The sequence below is a fragment of the Malurus melanocephalus genome, unplaced genomic scaffold (assembly GCF_030028575.1).
Source record: "Malurus melanocephalus ecotype Western Australia unplaced genomic scaffold, MMel_1.1 scaffold_147, whole genome shotgun sequence".
NCBI classification, from domain to species: domain Eukaryota; kingdom Metazoa; phylum Chordata; class Aves; order Passeriformes; family Maluridae; genus Malurus; species Malurus melanocephalus.
The window spans coordinates 165513-185057 of record NW_026623379.1 but is presented as its reverse complement, the minus strand read 5'-3'; the positions used below and the strand labels follow the sequence as shown (position 1 = coordinate 185057).

The 19545-nt window shown below is 40.3% G+C and overlaps 1 protein-coding gene across 3 annotated transcripts in view; it reads left to right on the top strand.

Annotated features, from left to right (window-relative positions):
• Positions 1-13319, top strand: part of TSPAN4 (tetraspanin 4) — a 331831-nt gene extending 318512 nt beyond the window's left edge. For all 3 annotated transcript variants that reach the window (XM_057371433.1, XM_057371432.1, XM_057371431.1), the window contains 4 exons: positions 550-651; positions 7172-7303; positions 9290-9373; positions 12054-13319. In XM_057371433.1, coding sequence (XP_057227416.1) covers positions 550-651; positions 7172-7303; positions 9290-9373; positions 12054-12122 — 387 coding nt within the window. In that variant the 3' untranslated portion in view covers positions 12123-13319. The remainder of the gene's footprint in view (positions 1-549; positions 652-7171; positions 7304-9289; positions 9374-12053) is intronic.
• The last annotated feature ends 6226 nt before the right edge of the window (positions 13320-19545 follow it).

Below are 19545 nucleotides of genomic sequence, written 5' to 3'. Positions count from 1 at the left end.
CCTTTGCTGCCTCTGTTAACTCSATCCTAGCATTGGTTACTTCATTTTAGACACACATTCCCAGCTGGAATGACAAGTGCCAGAGGAGCAATCACTATGGAATACACCATGTCTGTCTGTTTTCCAGTATGGTAGAGTACACATTAATGTACTTGGTCACAATTAAAAGTACTAAGCTAAAAGGAAATGCTATGTGTTTAGATGAATGTTTTTATAGATAGGCCTCCTTTGGAAAATGAGTGATTAAACTGCATCCAGTCTCCCTGTAGTATTTTGATGGTGAAGTAAGAAGGGAAAAGATGTGTTAAAGGTCTCTGTGATGGGAAACATAAACATAAACTCAGAAGAGGAATTCCCCATGTTCTTTGCAATGTGCAAGTACCTGTAATAGATATCAGCTCTGCTGGAGAAAGGCATTAGGAAGTGTTGGTTGACCTTTTATTCATTTCAGTACAGGTCCATTGTCCATCATCTCTCTGCTCCCCACTTTGATTCTGAAATGTAGTCTTCAGCAAATTTTGAGCTCTGTTCTTTTGTTGTTGGTTTCAGATTGACAAATATGCTCAGCGGGATCTGAAGAAAGGACTTCATTTGTATGGGACAGATGGAAATATTGGCCTCACTAATGCATGGAGCATCATTCAAACAGATGTAAGTCTGAGTTCTCTTTCTTTACCTCTTCCTCTTTACCCTCTGGATTCTGTTAACAGCACATTCTGTGTATGAACTTAATTAAAACTCCAGTTCCAGGATGCTCTCTTTCTCCCACTCAGTCAGCACATTAGCAACTAAACCCTTTGTTTTTATAACAAGCAGTGATTTTAATTTATTTCTCCTTGACAGGGAATACCTTTCTTTTAAAGCTTACATTAAGTTGATGCCTAAATATCACTCTGTTCTATGTGGAGGCTGAAGGAGCTGGTCAGTGGTACAGACAGGAGGGCTTTGGTCTTCCTTGAGGTCCTAAATGGATCAAAGCCAATAATCTTACCAGTGCTCCCAAAGTCTACTCTTATAGATAATGCAAGATAACAGGAGCAACAGGCTGCTGAGAAATGAATGGAGACTTTAAAAATTCGGGATCACTGACAGAACAAAAGAACTGATTGTCCAAACTCCACATGCATCTTTGGGTCTGCAGGACTTGTCTGTGCTGAATGCAGGAGGTTGCCAGCAACACTCCTGTGTGTGAAAGACAAACAGCTCAGGTCAGCAAACAAGCCAATTACAGTTCTGCATCCCAACAACTGCATGTGAAAAGTTACCTTTAAAAGGCCTCAGCATCTTGCAATATTGTCAATATTCTTCCAATACTTCTTCTTTTTTCCAATACATCAAATATGAGAAGACATKAATTACTGACAAGGGAAATGCATTTTGAGGTGCTAGCCCAAGAGTAAGCCATGTGAAATATAGACAAGTTTTTTAATATCATGGCTTATATCCAACAGTATTAGAAGATTTACTCTTTTACAGCAACTTAATTATGCATAATAAAAATGTAGTAAAAATTACTAATATTAAAATGTTTGAAATAAGTATTAATCTACTTTCAGTGACACCCCAAGAACTGTTAAAAGCGTATAGCAAAGGTGGGAGAAAAGCAGTGTTGGGAGGACTCATAGGATATAAACACCACACCTCTGCTCCCCTTTGTGTAAAATAGGTGTAACAATATATGCAATGTCTAATTCACATAGTCACATTTTTTCTCAATCTTAAATTGATTGTATTCAGAAAAGATGTGAAAGAATAATAATAATTTTGGGAAGTGACATTATGGTGAGAAATTTTAAATACCTTCTATAAACAGGCAAAGATGAAGTAGTGATGTGAGTGCAGTACTTGAAAAGAGAGCAGGAAGGAAAAAAAATTTTGAGAGAAAAGATCCAAGAGCTAAAACCTCAAGTTAGACATATCTGGTGGTAGGATGCCACTGTACAGCAGGACAGTAGATTCTTTTTCTCTAGRGAACAAGACCTGGCTTTTTTGCTTAAAGGAAATGGTCACATTCAGGGACCAGCTTGGGTTTGAGGCAGGACTCAACAGTCTGTGGTTTGTGTAGTGCTGCAGATGATGGTCAGTTGTCCTGATAACTCCATTATAGTTTACAGTGTCTTCTAAGTTTCAGATGAAACTCGTGGTAGCTAACTCTCATGAGCTCACAAAATGACAAGAAAATACCATCCCACAGGCTGTGTGCAGCCAGGACACATCACTCCCTCACGGCCACTGTGAAATTACCACCTGCCAGCTTGGCAGTACCAGAGTGGTTGTGCTCCCCATGCTGGGCACTGAAAACAGCAAAGAGCTCTCACAGATCCATTTTTGCTACTCTGTATAATCGGTTTTCACATGTATCTGTCAAAACTATGTGGGAATAGACKATTGCAGAGGTGCAGCAAAGACAATCCCATCATTGTTAATTATGTAAAACACTTGCAGTTGAGTAGTGCTATCTAAATGCCAGCTTGGGGAGGTTGTGTAATAATCATTATCTCTTACATCCCTAATCAGTAGAGTGTAATCACCGATTGGAGGATTAGGGTGATACAGGGGATTTTCTGAAASGAAAGTCCCAGCCCAGGCTTGCTGTTTGCATTCTGTCTCCTAAGGCTCTCAACAAAACCCACGTTGCCATATAGGACAGTGTCTTTCCTAATAGGAGATATCAGTCACTGGTTGAGCCATGGACTGTGGCTGTACAGGGATGGAAAACAGCAGCCTTACAATAAAAAGGCATGCCATGTAAAAAATGTGACAGTGACAGAAATCATAAATCATAATGAGCTCTTCTCCCTTGTSCCTCTGCATTTGCACTCCTTCCTTTGCAGAGAGGAAAGAGCACCTTTTGAGGAAGGTTTTCTTCTCTGAAGCCTTTGTGCCTTGATAAATGGTTTTCCTGTATTTAACAGAAGCATACAATTCCCAAGAAAATGGAATTGAGGGARAACCAGGGCTTGTCTTTTAAGAGGAAGTTGCAGTTTTGGCCCATGACTGAGCTGTTCATTTTATGATGAAGGAGTTGGGTTAAGCTGCACACCTGCAAAGAATATGAAAGCAAAGACAGTGGACTCATTCTGCAGTCCTRTTAAGCTTCTAGGTCAAGGAGCTGTTTCAAATCAGAACATTCTATTGATTTCTCTTTAATACCTTCAGCTACCCAAACTCACAGCCTTTTCAACAGCATTTCAAACCTTAAAAGGATCAGAAACACAAGCTGATGAATTCTGCATGTCATGACCAAAGACTACGAAAGCTTACAAAGTMATTTTTAAACATGACTAAAATTCTGATAGCTCAGGAGGTAAGTTACTCTGAACTGGATTACGCCCCTTACCCACCAGGACTGGTTAAAGTCACAGGTGGAGATCATCAGAAAATGAGAAACAGGATTAATTTTTAAAATGTTGCTTCATCCCAAAYGTCTTTGTGATCAATATTTGAGCACTTCTGCTTTCAGCTAACCAGGCAGTAATTCGAGAGGCATGCAGAAAACCTATTAGCTTCACTAAAGTGAGCAAATTCAGCTCACTTTTGCTGCTGTGTAATGCCCTTTCATGTCTATTTAGACCACTGGAACTGAGAAGAAATCTGATCCATCTCCCTCTACCCAGTCATTGATTCTGTTAGATCAATCCATACTTCAGAATTACAGATGAAATAATCTAAACCACCCATTAAACATGATTTTTAGAACAAAACTGTATTATTCACCACTTTATACAGTGATGGAGGAAAAAGGTGTATAGAAGGCCCCTTACCCTGKCTCTAGCTTTTTGCTGCATTCACAAACCCAGAAAACAAGGCATGGCTAAAAATCTGTCTGCAGCAAGGATTGAATATCTGTTCATTTTCACAAACCCTCTCCCAGTCTGACTGATTTTGCAGGAATTTGTTAAAGAAGGTAAAGCCTACTTAGCCTYGAATATTGGGATTACCTGTAAAATATGTACAAGTGTTCAACTTCTTACCGTTTCTGTTGCACTCAGAAACTTTTTTAAGGGATTACTTCCTTTTAAAGTGTGTTATCTGGGTACCCCAAAATAAGTGCTATTAGTTTGTAATTGTTTCTAAAAAGCATAAATGTATTGTTCCTGTTGAAACTTGGAACAGAATTAAGTAATTAGGCAACCTTGTCCAATTTCATCACTTTAGTAGTGAAGGGAACAGGACAGGGTTGTAAATGGAATGAAAAAAAAATGAATATGGTTGTAGCAGAATCAAGTCTTTGTTTCATGTCTGGCATTGGCAAACCATCAGTCTTTGTTGTAGAACTGGCTACAGTAAACTGCTGGTGACAGAAATTRTCCTTCATGCTCCCTGAGCTTTCGCTGACCTGCAGGTGTAGGCCTGCATCCTGCTATCCCTGCTTAGAAGCCTTGCAAATTTTCAAATGAGAATATTGCTCTCAAATCTAAGAGGACTCTAAAAAACCCTCCATATTCCCCTTTCTTCTAACAGYCCCTCATCTCCCTCAGCAATTTGGCTGCTTACTGTTCAGCTTCATCAATCAGTTKCTTGTCACATGATCCAAAATCACTCTGACACTCTCTCTTTTCTACTTGGACATCCTAAATAAAGTCTCTGAGTTTACTGAGCTCTTACCTGCCTTTCTGGCTTCTACCAGGGACCCTTTTGCTGAATCTGAACCCATCTGATCCCATTGCTGCTCGATTCTTTGTTCCTGCATCTCTGACCTACTGCCATGGATCAGTGCCCCTGCTCCCTAGAGATGCCAGTCACAAGGCCAGAAGAGCTGGCCTTCATGGAGCAGTGCTCCCTCACTTGCTTCTGCACTCTCAGGCCTCTGTGGTGTTAGAATTCATCTGTATTTGTCACCTTCTCTCCTTTAGGACTATGGATCATCTGCTGCTTAATCCCATTGCTCATCCWTTCTTTATCTTCCAAAGGTATTTCTTCCAGTTACAGTAACAGACATTATTTTTCCCAGTCTTAAGACTATCGATCCTCTGTTATGTCCTTCTTTTATACCCTCAGCTTCTCTTAGCCCGTTCTCCCATTGCTGGGTCTGCTCTGCTCTTGCACAGAGAACCTGTGTGGGCAGCAGTTTGTATCCTGCTGCAGTTTGTCTTTGCAATTACATCCCCTCCATTCTCACCTTTKGGTTTGCCAGGAACTTTTACTCTTTGCAGTCCCAATCCCAGCTCATGGCCTACCCATCTCCTGCTTCACAGGCTCCATAGGAGCAGCTGTCCTCACCCGGTTAGTGAGCACTTGGCTACAAAACCCATGCTTYATCTTCATCTCCTTAGTCTGGCAGACTGACACCTTCAGCCATGCATTGTTATGGGGAGAAGGAGTCTAGTCCTGATTTATGCAAACGTGTGTCACTTGTGTTTGGCCAGAACATCACTCAAATGTCTCAGCCCTTGCCGCTGCACTCCCTACATCACAGATGAGCCACATTTTTAAGGCTTGCTGTTTACAAGCTATCACTTCTCACTGTCTATCAAAGAGTGCCTCCTGACTCTAATGATGACAGCCTGCAAGACCTTCTTCTTGTCAGATTTCCAAATAAACCAGCCTTCTTCAAATGCATGCCATGTGTTCCAGSCTGCTCGTACCCACTTTTGGGACCTGTTACACATGGACCTCCTGTTTTCTGTGCAGGAGCAAAGAGCAAAAAAATAATGGCACAAATCTTTTTTCAAGTTTCACATTGGTTTGTCAAAAATGAAGCCTTTAAACTCACAAATCAAGCAGTTGCAAGCTAAGGATTGATTCCTGCCATGGACCAAATCAAAACTCAGAGCAGAAACTTGGGGGAATAAGTTAGTTTGGGAAAGTTTTCTGACTTTTCCTTGGCAGAAGAAAAACTCAGCTGTGAGCACTGAAACATCTCTATCAAGGACTACTTTCTGACTGCTTGAAGCAAATTATGATGCATGAGGCAGCGTGTGACACCTCTGCCCTCTATAGGTCTTGACTGGCACATTTTGTGTGTGCAATAAAACCTGAACACTGCAACTCTACCTACAACCTGAACTCTCCAACTTTTACAATAGCAAGGGAAAACTCTCCCTCAGGCCAGWGTAAACATCAGCTCTCAATTAGGTCCTTGGCCTTGGTGATGCAGATATCTGAATGATTATGAATCTGTAAGAAATGAGAGGAGTGGTCTGTAGGGAGGCAAAAAATACTCTTCAGGCTTATATAAAATCACTTTTGAAAAAATGAGATCTTAGCAAGTCATTTTGGGATTATGTAGGTGGCTGGCATAGCCCTGAAAAAGTGTGAGGTACTAGGAATAGCAGAGCAGTTCTGCAGCCCAGTGTTGTCTTGTTTTACTCATTAGTGCTGAAGTGTCTGAATACCAACAAATTCATCCTTTCGGGTGTGCATAGGGGTGACAGATGGTGTKTACATCTATATGGTAACGAGTCTTAGCTTATTTCATATCACAGGATATACCAGTTCCCAAGGGGAAAATGGCCACAGAGCCATKCCCTGCACCACTGTGTGCTCCCTGTACCTTTCATCCCCTACCAAAGTCAAASAGATCCTCCAGTTTAGCAATGTTGTGATCTCTGCCTGCACACATTGTGTCATTGTAGGCAGACCCTTAAGGTGCCACTATTAGAGCAGCGTCAGATGATGACATTAAAGAACTGCACCACAGAGAGAGGAGGAGGAAATGCATCTTTTGCTGACTGGCAAAGACTTTCAAAGGTGATTGGTAATTAAGAGCTTAGTGACAAATTTGCCTTGTTTACTACAAACGTGATCCCAGAAGTAGTGTGCCGTAGAGACCCAGTATCTTCCTCTCTTGGGTGCTGTACCTGTATCTCTTTTTCTGACAAGCTGCAAACAACAAGCTGTTATAATTCTGCTCAGTCAATAACTCAATCTCAGCACTTGTCTGAGGCTGTCCAATTTCAGCTCCTGCAGTATCCTCCCTACATCAAATAGGTGTCTTTGCTTCTTGCATCATTAGCTACATACAAGACCATATTTAAATAAAATGAAAGAGTGGAGAAAGGGATTTGTTTAGGTAAAGCTGAGGAAGTACTGTATTTCTTTAAAATGTCAAGCCTCTGCTGGTATAATCAAAATGCACKGAGTGTCCAGCTCCAGGAAGCAAAGTCAGAACAGGCAGAAGTCAGCAACAGGTCACACTTACGGTATCACCTCGGTTCCTCYTTTCCAGTTCAGATGCTGTGGGGTCTCCAACTACACGGACTGGTTCGAAGTGTACAACACAACCCGGGTGCCAGACTCCTGCTGCTTAGAATTCAGTGAGAATTGTGGGCTCCATTCCCCAGGGACCTGGTGGAAAGCGGTGAGTAGCTCTGCAGCACACKTCAGCAGTGCCTTGCAGCCCAGGTGAAGGCCAGGCAGGTGGTCATTTGCAGGACTGTACAGGTGATAAGCKCTGCACCTCATTCATCCCTCCTAATTCACCTCTCATCAGGTGTTTTCAGAAGGCTCCTGTTGAGCTGTGGCCTTTGACATCCAATGAAACCTCCTATTTAATAATTTTTATGAGCTGGTTTCCTTTCAGTAGGCTGTAAGCTGTTTCACACTGCAGATGGGGCCATTCCAACACTGATATGCAGCACAGACTAGTGAAATTTAACTGGGAAATGACAGGAATGTCCTTTAATGTCCCACCTACTGTGGGACAGTCAAATGGCAATTAAGGCAAATTGTTCATGCACACACAGGTCCTGGAGCAGCAGCCTTAGCTTATCACAGCCCAGGCAGTCCTGTGTGAGCCTGGAGCACTCTGCTCCCACCAGGAACTCACATTCAGGGGCTTCCCACACAGTAGAGATGGGAACCATTCCTCTGAGTTGCCAGCAGTGTTTTTTTCAGTGAGTTTCTGCACTCGCCTGTAATCAAAYTCAAAACTCCACGGGATAATTTCCCTACAATGGCCTCAGCAAGATCTTTCTGGAACAGATAGTTAGAGCCTAAATATGTCTCTGAAATTAGCTCAGCAATTCTTTCTGCTAATTACAGGTAGTGCAATTACACAGGGGGGTGTGGACTAAGGCCACCCGATGAAGTGGAATTATAACTAAGTTTTGCTCTTTGGTTCTAATGGCTTGTGAAGACAATGAGTAAAGCTCTCTTGACCACTTTCTAGTGAGATTTCATACACATGGATTGGCACTCACAGAGGCCGAGTTCACATCAGACACAGCTTCTTTGTACTTCTCAAGTAGCTCTTGTAATTTTTTTTATTTAAGGAATGAAAAGATATTTTATTTTATTCAGGGCACCAAGAAAACCAGTACAGCTTAACACCCTGGCTTCTGGTGGGCATTAATCGTTTTTCCTTCATACATATGTTAAAAGCCACTAACTGAAGGCTGAATGATTCTTGGYGGTGAACATTTACAAGAYAAGGGGTCACTGTTTTTGCACAAGSTTGTCTTACAGACATTATTATTTAAAGGTTTCACTCGGGCCAATTCCACCCTTCCCAAAACTGGACCAAAATTTAAAGCAGGAAGAAAATAATGGGAAAATGCCCATACTGCAATTTGAAATGATGGAAAATGGTATGAAATAGGCCCATGGGCAGCAGGATCAGCTACTGAGCCACTTGCACTGGAACTTTTGAGTTTCATATGTATGTATTATAAGAAGTATTTATTTCCCTGAAACATGGAGAAAATTAAAGCCTCGTTCTAAGGTTCTAACTGCTTCTGGTGGGGTTTTAGAGGGCAAAGAGCACCCAAATCCAGTGCTTGTTYATTTGTTGTGGTTGAACCCTAGCTGGCTACTATGACCCACACAGCTGCCTGCTCTTTTTCCCACCAGTGGGATCAAGGGTAAAAGTGAGAAAAGAGTRGGTTGAGATAAAGACAGATCAATAGGGAMAACAAAAACCATGCTCTTTGTAACCGCTGCTCAAAWATAACAAMAAARYTTAAAAAGACAGTTGTCAAARATTGTCAACCTTGTATTCAGCACAAATCCAAAMCACAGTCCMATACCCACCACTGTGAAGWAAATTAACTCTAGCCCAGCCAAAACCAGCACGGTATTTTTAGCTACTGGCCCAATTCATATGGAGCAGTGCTCATGTAGCATTTTKGAGGTGCAGTTTTTGTGCCACTAGAATTAGTAAGCCATGTTCAAACTGCAACCCAAAAATACATTGTATTTATATACATATTCAGCTCCAGTGCTGAAATGATAATCCAGGCTACCTAGCAGCTAGGTAAGATCTGGGTTTTTTCCTGGCTGTATATTCCCAGGAGAGTAGAGCTGTGTGTTTATGGCTAATACAATATTCTTCTTTTGGTTTTTTTAGCCTTGCTATGAAACTGTGAAAATATGGCTCCAGGAGAACTTACTGGCAGTGGGAATCTTTGGATTGTGCACTGCTATGGTGCAGGTACAGTTTAATATCAATTTTCAAATCCTAACTAATTGTAACTAAGTAACCACAGATTTAGATGTACTCTGTTGAAGCAGGTTTGAATAATTTTGCATGATGGTAGAGGAAAATTCTGCAAGATTTAAGTACTGTGTGTTTTACTTTAGTTAAAATACTGTGTACAAGGCACAGAACTAGGAATACTGCACAGTGTTTTAAGATGCTTTRTGATGCAAAGAGCTGAAACTTTACCWAGTGGTTTATCTAAGGCTGAGACTGGACTTGGCAGGGGCAGTCACTGCCCTCCAAAGATACAGACACATAGGGTATGAATTGCCTTTAGGCTCTCTGTATTTGTCCAGTAATTCTCCAGAGAGGACCATCCACTTAGGCTAAATATCCAACTTAGTTTAAAGGTGACTTMAGTCTTCAGCCTCATCCCTCAGGCCCAGGGTAAGTTACGAGTAGGGATGACCCCATTAGGTCATCCTTACCAATAAACCCATGCTCCTTTGCTATTAATGGCAGGCAATCTCAGCAGATAAGATTGGCATAGACTTGCCTATCAGATTTTTGAGTTGCAGTTCTTTCCASTGTGACTTTGGTCAGAGAAGAATCTGTTGTGCATCACTTTATCTCCTATGTGCCTGTCTCTTTAATCCAGCCTGATGTGATTGTGCCATGGTCAAAGCACCAAGAGCACAGCCTGAGGAGACACTGGTGAGAGCTGTGCTGGAGCTCAGGCTGCTTCAAAGTCGCTTTCTGAAGTTCAGTGAAGATCTGGCTTTAGTTTCCATCTCCCCCTCTCTCACAYTCAGCATGCAAGCACAAAAGATGCTGAGCTAATTAACACCGTGCAACTTCAGAATAACCCATGCTTATTTTGTTTGGTTTGGTGGGGTTTTTCTTTAATTTTGCCTGATGTGCCACTAGCAGCAGCAAGAGAGAGCCTGGGATCAGAATTCTGCTCACATTCCCATTAATGACAGATTAGGCAGAATGGCACRTATCTTACTCTTCCATATGTCAGGTATTGGCTGCAACTTATTAATGTAAATGCCTGACCCCTCACAGGCCCAAATGCAGTAGAGTTTTGGGGTTTSTTCCAGTGTAGTAAGCAGATATGCTTAGGGAAAAAAGCACAAGATCATATGGCAGACAGACAATTTATGGCTCTTGTTAATATATTATCATAATTAAAAAAGAAAAAACAAACCAGCTTTTGATCATCCATTTATTTAGCATTTAGGGTATCTTTAAAGGATACACTAAAATCCCCCAGCCGCCTATGTCAGAGTTCTCATTATAAATACTGTAAATATAATCAAGTCCTAAGACAATACTGTCTTTCTGACAGAAAGACATGGCTACTTTGCATGGGAGAAAACACTTCAGACAATTTAAAAATGCAAATTCATATTCCTAGTAAAGGCTGTGTGATGCAGGGAAAACACCTCAGAACACAACACGTTTTCAGTCTGTCTTCCAGCTGCATGGTGTCATTGTACCTAAGGACAAAATTTTCTGTCACTAGAATGATCTGGGCTCCCTCTGTTGCTGCTGTTTCAGTGCTGTTCTGGCCCTAAGTATGTGACAGTTTTTCATGTCAAGAATCTTACAGAATCATGCTTCAAATTATAAACCAAATTCAGCCACCACTGTTTTGTTATRTAGCTGTCCCCAAAGGTGTTCCTTTGCCAGGAAGCAGAAAGCAGTGTTCAGGGATCCTTCCAAAAGGCCAATGCTTACTAAGAGCAGCACACCAAAACCTAAAAGTCTGATTTCACTGTGGTAGAGTGAGACTTGAAGATTAACAACTTATAACTTCATAAATATCATAGCAGGTATATTCATATATTCTTTCAAAGTACTCCTTACAGGAACGATTGATCACGTAAAGACTAAATCTGAAGTGGTCAAATTACGTGCTTAAAACAGAATTCAAACCCTAAAATTTTCTACCTGGCAGACCTTCATTTCAATGACAACTCTTACAGTGGTGTTGCAAAGGGAAAGTAACAAGCACTTAGCACATTCATGTAAGTGTACTTCAGCTGGAAAGGAAAATAAGACTCTTCCCCCTCCCCTTTTGATGAAGTATCTACCAGAGGCAGCACAACAGGCCAGTGCTTGACTGGGAGAAGAACTCCCACATCCCTGCTGCTTCTCTGAATAGGCTGAGTAGAAAAACACATACATTGTTGATGAGGCATTGATGACCATGATTAATGCATGCTCAGTCTCCAGTGATTCCCCAGCAGGGACCTGTGCACATGTAAGACTTGGAAAAGTGAAGTACAGTCAAGTAAACCACAGGGCCAGGGATGTTTCAAAACAACAGCTACAGGGATATCCATGCAGTCCATACAACTGTGGATTRCTACCATAAAATATTTTCAAGCAAAAGTAATCGAAATATTTTTCAATATACCAGTATGATGGCTGCTCTTCCTTGAGAAATCAACTCTCCCCTGCTCTCACTGTTCTTTCTGTAAAACAGCAATACAGATAAGGACAAAAGACAGACAAACACTAGGAACAGAACACGGACATGAACGGGCAGGAAAAGCAGTGTGATGTGTCYTCCTGTGTGTGAACAAAACTAGTGTCATGCTTTTCTCTTTTTTTCTTATTGTTTCAATAAACAAGGTTTTTTTACTTACTGAAAAACAACTGTTTGTTGTTTTTTTTCTCTTAGATTCTCGGACTCACCTTTGCAATGACCATGTATTGTCAGGTAGTCAAGGCAGACACCTACTGTGCATAGATACCATTCCCAGTCTTTCTGCTTCTCCTCCAAAGGACACAGGAGAMATCTCCTTCATGCTCATTCATCTGACTCCCCGCCCCCCTTTGTACTATAAACTGTGTATAATGCTATCTTTCTGAAGATTTTGTGAATCACCCCACTTTACTGAAGGAGGAAGAAAAGGAAAAGTCAGTACTTGAACTGGCACAGGTAAGAAGCAGCCTTGTCTTTAAGCAGAGGAGAMCATCCAAAGAGCAATGATTCCTTTTCCATGGTCTGTGGCAAGGCAAGGGAGGCTGACTGCAARCTCATGTTAGGAAAAGATGGCACTGAGGCACCCTCTGCAAAAGCTGCCAGGCTGCCTTCCTACATTTTCCGGTCTGGAAGAGAGGATGGAGAAAATAAATGTTCTTCGRCAAGAAGGTACAGAGTAGCTAGCACTGAATGCAATTGTAATTTTACTACAGTTTGCACACAGCTAAAATGTCAAGATCAAGCAGCCCTGCCTCCATGTGTCTCAAGATGATTTTGTAGCCAGGAGATGATCACCTTCAGAAATCCATTGTTTTAAAGGAGTATTTTTAATCTTACGCTCTGCAAAGTCAGGCTTTTAATCAGAATCTGTACAGCGAGATCCTGGCTGTTAATGGAAAACAATATTGGACATTGCCTCACTTCCTAATTGCCAGTGGCATATAGATGGTTGACTGCATATGTTATATATATTACATTCATAAATACACACTTTTCTGAAAGGAGGTGAAAATACCCAGCATATAACCTCAGAAAGAGGAAACCTTTCTATCCTGTTTTACATTCCAACTGAAATAACCAAGTATTATTTCTTGTACAAGGCACTATCACTTATACCACTGGGAAACAAGTAATTACTTTCAGCTGTATCTTCATTTCAGTAAACAACTTGTGAGTGGGCTCTCTCTGTCAGTCTACTATGGTWTTATTTTTAAACATCCCTATTTCAAGTTAGTCTGCCAAAAAATATCACTCATTTCCACGCTTGAAGATGTGTACAAAGCTGTCRGCTGTTCCTTTCCTGAATGTCACCATTTCATTAATTTACTTTGGGATAACATCATCTGCAGGTATGATGGAGTTTGCCTTGCTGAGGAAAAATCTTTTGCACATTGCTCATTTTTCTGAGAGTTATTAAGACTTCAGATGTTTTATGCTTAGCTTTTTTTTTTTTTTTTTTTTCCACCCGAGCTGCACGCTGACAACAGCCAAGACACAATCAGTCTCTGTTAGAACTGGAGTCACTTCTCAGAGCTCTTTTTCAGATGCATTTTCCTTCACCTAGCTGCTGGCTAGAATACAATCCACACTTTCTGGAATATCACAGAATCACAGAAATACACAGAAATCAAAACCATAACTTTCCTTAGCTGGGGAACAGCCACTCATTGATAACTGAAATAATTTATGTAGTACCCTCCTCTGCCCATCTTCTGGTGATGAGGTCAAGAATCAGATTTATCCTATTGTTTAAACAAGTAATTCCCTGCCAGCAAGCAGCTCTAGGTTACAAATACATGACAGGGAGAAGCTGAAGCACCCCAGGGAAAGGACACAGCAGAAAACAAGCAAACAGAGCACTGCAGATGTCCTGCTCCCTTCAGCCAGCCTTGGAGGGGCTCTCAGCAGCTGACACTTAGACCAGAGGGATGAGCAGGGAGCCCTGTGTTCCCAGAAAGCTCAGTGCAGCCATTCCTGCAGACTGGAAGCACACATCAAGCTCATACAGAAAGTGACCCTGCTTACCACAGCAGGTCTCGGCTACAAGTGACGTTTTGCTTGTTTTGATTTAAAGGCAATTTCCAGCATAAAGCTGGACCTGCCAACCCCCAGCCTATTGAACTATCTCCTTYACACCCATAACTATCCCTTTTCTGGACCTGCACCATTTGACAGATTCACTCTCACTCCTTAGGTTTGGGGTTTTTTTTGTTTCTTTCCTGATTTCCTGCAGCCTTCCCACTCTCAAGCATGAGCTACTCCATATTTTCTGGGGAATTGCTTAGGACAGTCTGGTGTTTAAAAGAGCAATTATCTTCCAAAATCTTACCCCCATGGRGCATTTAACTGTGCAGGGTAAGGTAAAAGTAATGTATTACTTGTGTGCATTTTATGTGGCTTCCCAGTCACTATCACAGCAACCTCCCCAGCACTAAAGGATTTTAGGTCATGCAGACAAGYCCTGACAAACACTAACCAAGCTGAGCAAGTAGCCCACATGAAGGTACCTTGTACTCCAAGCAAGAGGCTCATTCATGGTTTTACCATCACCACAGTCTCCATGCTCTCTGCTTCTTGAGCCCAGGCTGATCTGCAGAKTGTCTGGCTCTTCAAAAGATGGTGTAAGTTTGTTCATTCCCTCTGTCTACTCTGTTCCTTTCTTACCTGCACAGACACAATTCCAGGTTAGCAGTACCATTAGTTGTTGCTGTGGTTTACAGTTTGTACACAGGGGTGCTTCTGCTGACAATTCAGAGTTTCTACCACGAAAAAGCAGCATGACAGAGTGATGAACACATTAATAAAACATTGATATTTTTGAGACAGATAAAAGGTAGACAAGTCTATTTGTGGTGATCCCTGCCATTAAAAATTACCACTGAGACAGCAGGTTGATGATGGTTCAGTTGATAGGAGCAAATCATTGTGCAGAACTCCCACAGAGAGCAACTCTTACCAATTTGCTTGATGATGGTGTAAGGAAAAGAGAGATCACAAGCCCTTCTCCTGTGAGTTTCACAGTAATATGTGATGAGCTCTTAGAGAACACTGCTAGACTTCAGCTAAACCTTCAGTGGAAACAAAATATGAGAAACAGACTGGAGACAAAGTCACATTTTGTGGTTTCCTCTAATAATTTTCCACAGTTTAGGTGTCTTTATAAGATAAACTGCCTTGGTTTTCAAAAACAAGTATCTAAAGGAAGTATAAGCAACACTCAGCTTTGTAAATCCCAGTCACTGCAACAAGAACATACAATTAGGGAAAAAACAAAACAAAAACCACAAACCAAAAAAAAAAAAAAANCCCAGATCACATATTGCTGCTAATAATTCTTTTTTAAATACTATCTTTCCACTACCAAGTGAGATGTTCTTGCAACTTGTTCATAGTTTGAACTGGACTGTTTTGTATATTTGATATTAACTCTCTCCACACAGACAGAACATGTTATGGTGCTTACAGCATTACCAGCACAATTCATTTTCAAACTTCTGAACATACTGYGTATAACAAGCCTCAGACTTACCATATTTTCTTAAGAGCATTGCATCCTTTCTCTGCTGACAAGGTCAGAAAATTTTATGATGTGTTACAGCAACAATCTTTAAAAAGAAAAAAAACAAAAAAAGACCCTTCCATTTTACACATAAAACTTCACATTATAATGGTTGATTATAAATAAGTAACCTGTAGTACATTTGAAGGGCTGCTACTATTGAATGTAGGCAGAACAACATAGAAGTTATTCCAATTGCTTCTATTAGTGTCTTGTCACTTTTTGTAAAGTCTTTCATATTATTTTGACTTCTTATCTCTAAACATGAAGGAAGACTCAATACATTTAAAGACAGAACCAAAGGCAGTAAAGGAGCACTCCTAATTTATTCTCATTGCTGTTTCTGCTTAATAASAAGATATGAAGGCACAGGGCATATGGCTGAACCTACTGAATTAAGCAGCGTAARGATTTAGCTTTTTAGATTCAGTCCAAGACTTTTGGCTTTTCATCTTCACAATTATTAAAAAACTCCCAAAACATATATTTAATAGAATATGGTTTATTTTCCTGTACTGTCACTAGCAGCSAAATCTTATTCCTTGTACAACAGAATTTCTTAGCTCTGTATCATACACTGCACAGTCACTGAAATTCACTCGTTTCTGTTCTATGAATAGTTTTTTGGTCTTCCCCCTCAAATCATAYGAAGTCATAAAGGTTTATTCTTCCATTTAATAATTAGCATTTAAATGCAGCATTGTAGAATTTATAATACGTTGAGAAAGAAACAACACTGTAAAAATACTRTCTTGCATCAGCGATAGGGCTGCTGTGGGAATCCACCCAAATCCTCACTTCTCACAAACGAATAAGAACTGGTCACACTGAGTGCATGTGGTTCTGGGCTGCTCTTACACCTTCCCAGGGCAGGACAGGAGGTTGTCAGCATGGACAAAGTCACAGCCTCTCATTTACCCTGGGGCTTTGGTTGTGCTATAAATGTGGCACCRAAGGTAAGCAACAGAAACCAGCAGTTGATTCTGGCATTTATTTTAAACCCAGGCTCTTTATTTACCCTTTATTTAATTAATCTGCAAGAATTTGGTAAATGTGAATGATCTTCATAAATACCAAGTTAGATACTTCACAGTTAGAAAACATGACGGGACTTGCCATGGGAAATTTTGTTTGGATTCCACTGTCAATTCTCCTCCCTTGTCACTGCTATCTTAAATGGGCAGGTCTCCTCAAGTCTTTGGATTTTGTTGCTGCAATTACAATGGTACATTTTTGTGCGTTCATATAAAGAACAAAATTTAAAGTATACATTTTATTTTTTAGAAGTTATTAAATATTCTTTAAAGTTTACAACAGAATGTCTTTTGTATTCTTTATAAGCAACTGTACAAGCTAAACAGTGATTCTATACAGACCCAAAGGTGTGTGTGTGCAAATGTGCAAGTGCACACACACACTGGATGCAATTTAACAAAACCCCACCACCTTCTTTGTCATTCCCCTATTCCCCTATCATTACCTATCTTTGATTTGACCTATCCTTCCTTACAGAGTTGGTTTTATTATTATTATTTAAGTGGCCTATTCATTCCCAGGTAAATTTACACCCCTCTTTCCTCTTAAGGGCAACCTGAAATTGTGTGGTAATCTGTAACAATTCAGAAACTACTGGGAGATCTGTTTTGCAGTATTAACTGTAAAATACTCAGATCAAAACCCAATTATTTTGTGTGTACAACTTGTCTGTTACTGATAACTTTGAAACAAAAGGACTTCTCCTTTTCTGAAGAAGTTGCTTATATTCAGAAATTGCATAGAAAAGCTTAACAGAATTAACACCTGAAAGTGTTGAAATGGAACAATTAGGAACTTGTAAGGGGTCAGATCAGAAAGATGTCTGGTTAGCCAAGTATGTTATCTGCAGTCATGTCTAAAACTGCCCTTTTTAATACAATTTGTTGTACCCTACGGGWCAAACAGCTTCACAAATTGAAATTGCCTCTAAACCTGCATTCTGAACAGCACAGGGGTATCATTGAAAGTGTAATGGGAGAAGTAGAGACCCAGAGGTTTCAGAGGTTGTTGCAGGAAGCATCCTAMGGGATAACCCACACCTATGGTGGAAGTTTCTTACGGCTCCCTCAGTTTAGTAAGYTTACATTACTTGAATTGTCTTCATCCCATTAAGTGCACCACCAGATGGTCTCATTAACCACTTCTATCTTCAATCCCTTTCTGACTTTGTGAAACTTTACACTTAACTCTTGGATTTTAGCAGTGAATTTTACAATTTCTTTGTGGTGCATTTAAAGGAATCTTCTTACATGAATTTTAACATGTTGCCTTTCAATTTCATTTAGTCATTAATTCATAATTTCATATTCAGGGATGATAATTTAAAGRTGTTTACAGAAATACATGGGCTCAGAGCAGCTGTATTACTTTTACAGCTTATTTACCTTTCCAGTAAAGCTTAACCCTGGCTAATTGAGTACTCTACTGATTTTCAAGTTCCCATTGTGTCAAACAACTAAGCCCAGTGCACCTTCCCCAGTAGTTATCCCAGCTGTCTTTGCTTTTGAGTTACATGTTGGTATGGACAGAGCTGTTTCTGCTTTAATCAACAACTAGACAAGTATTTCACCTGACATCCTGCTATTTTTCCAAAGTACACTTAACACAACCTATCAGGCCTAGCTGATTATTCTGGGTGTTTAATAGAAAGTGTTTTCTGTCTGCATGGAGATAATTTTCAGAGGCTTAAGGGCAGCCTATGAAGCTTCATCCAATATTTTGTCTTGACACATCAAAAGTGTAAAATATAGAGACCTATGCTTTGTACCTTACCATGTGAAAAAAAAAAAAAACCAAACAAGTAAGGAATCTGTCATTAATAACTCATCTGGAAAATGCTATTTGAAAGGCTGGGTTTTTTTCTGAAATCCCATTAGTTGCCTATAGTAGGTCACTTTACACCTTAGGCCTTGCTTCCTCATTTTCCTCTTCAATAAACTGTTTCCCCATGGAAATACTGTATGTTCACTAGAAATCCTGGGGTTTGTTGACCTGCAAGAACAGCTTAGTTTACATTTCTCCCTCCAATAGCCAGAAAACATTCACTACCAAATCTACACCAGTKCATGTTAGCTAAACACAAGTCCTATATCATAGGATGAGTTTTTAATGAAGAACTGGTTGATCAGTTGAACTGATTTCTCAAACAAGTCCCTGGTATATATTATGCAGAAATTATTTAGGCAGAGCAGAACATTTTGTCACTACTGAACTGCTTAACAGAGACTTCCCTGTACTTGCAATTGAAGCATAATTTGAAAGGATGGGATAATTATCCACTATAAACTTCCCCTCATATTCCCATGGCACTGCTATTGCAGAGTATAGTTCAAATCACAGGCAACAAAACAAAACATGTAACTGTATATTGTTAAATATATAGAAAACAAAAGTCTATAGTAAGCAAAGTACAGCATTAAAAACCACCCCAATTGTTAATGTGTATTGCTTATGTGTTTACATCTCTTATGGACAGAGAYGAGTTTCAGGAGTAAAGCATTATCCTGAAGATTAACTAAAAATTACTGGAGAAATACAGGGATTTCAGGAGCTGGTTTCTCAGTCTGTTCAGATGCACCTCATCATCTCCCCCCTTCTCAGATAGATACATTTCTTCAGCCCTAAAGCTTAAGTCCATTGYTGCTCCAGTCCTTTTACTGCTACCATTTAAATCTGCTGTTCTGCACACAAAAATACGTGGTSAGTCACAGTCCCAGTCTGTCAAATGTGGAGGGGATTCAGTTGTCYGTATTGTATAAATTTCAGTGCCAATGATAGGATGTTATGAGGCTTTACAAAATTCAGGTTTGATACAGAGTTAGGAGACCACAGTCTCTACAGAGCAGAGTAAAGTACTGTGACTGACAAGTTCATGCAGCCTGGTTCTGGACCTAAGCAGTGACTGAATCTGAGTTGCTCTTAATGCCCTCAGTTCCTTGATGAAAGCCTGCAAATGGCTGGACAAGCACTGTTATCAGGCAGAAGTGTCCTAGCTGTTTAGCATTCCCCAGACAGACCAATGCTGCAGGGATTCTTTTTTCATTTTATTTTAACCCAGTTTACCTTGAAAACTTGTTCAGTGTTATTGTATCA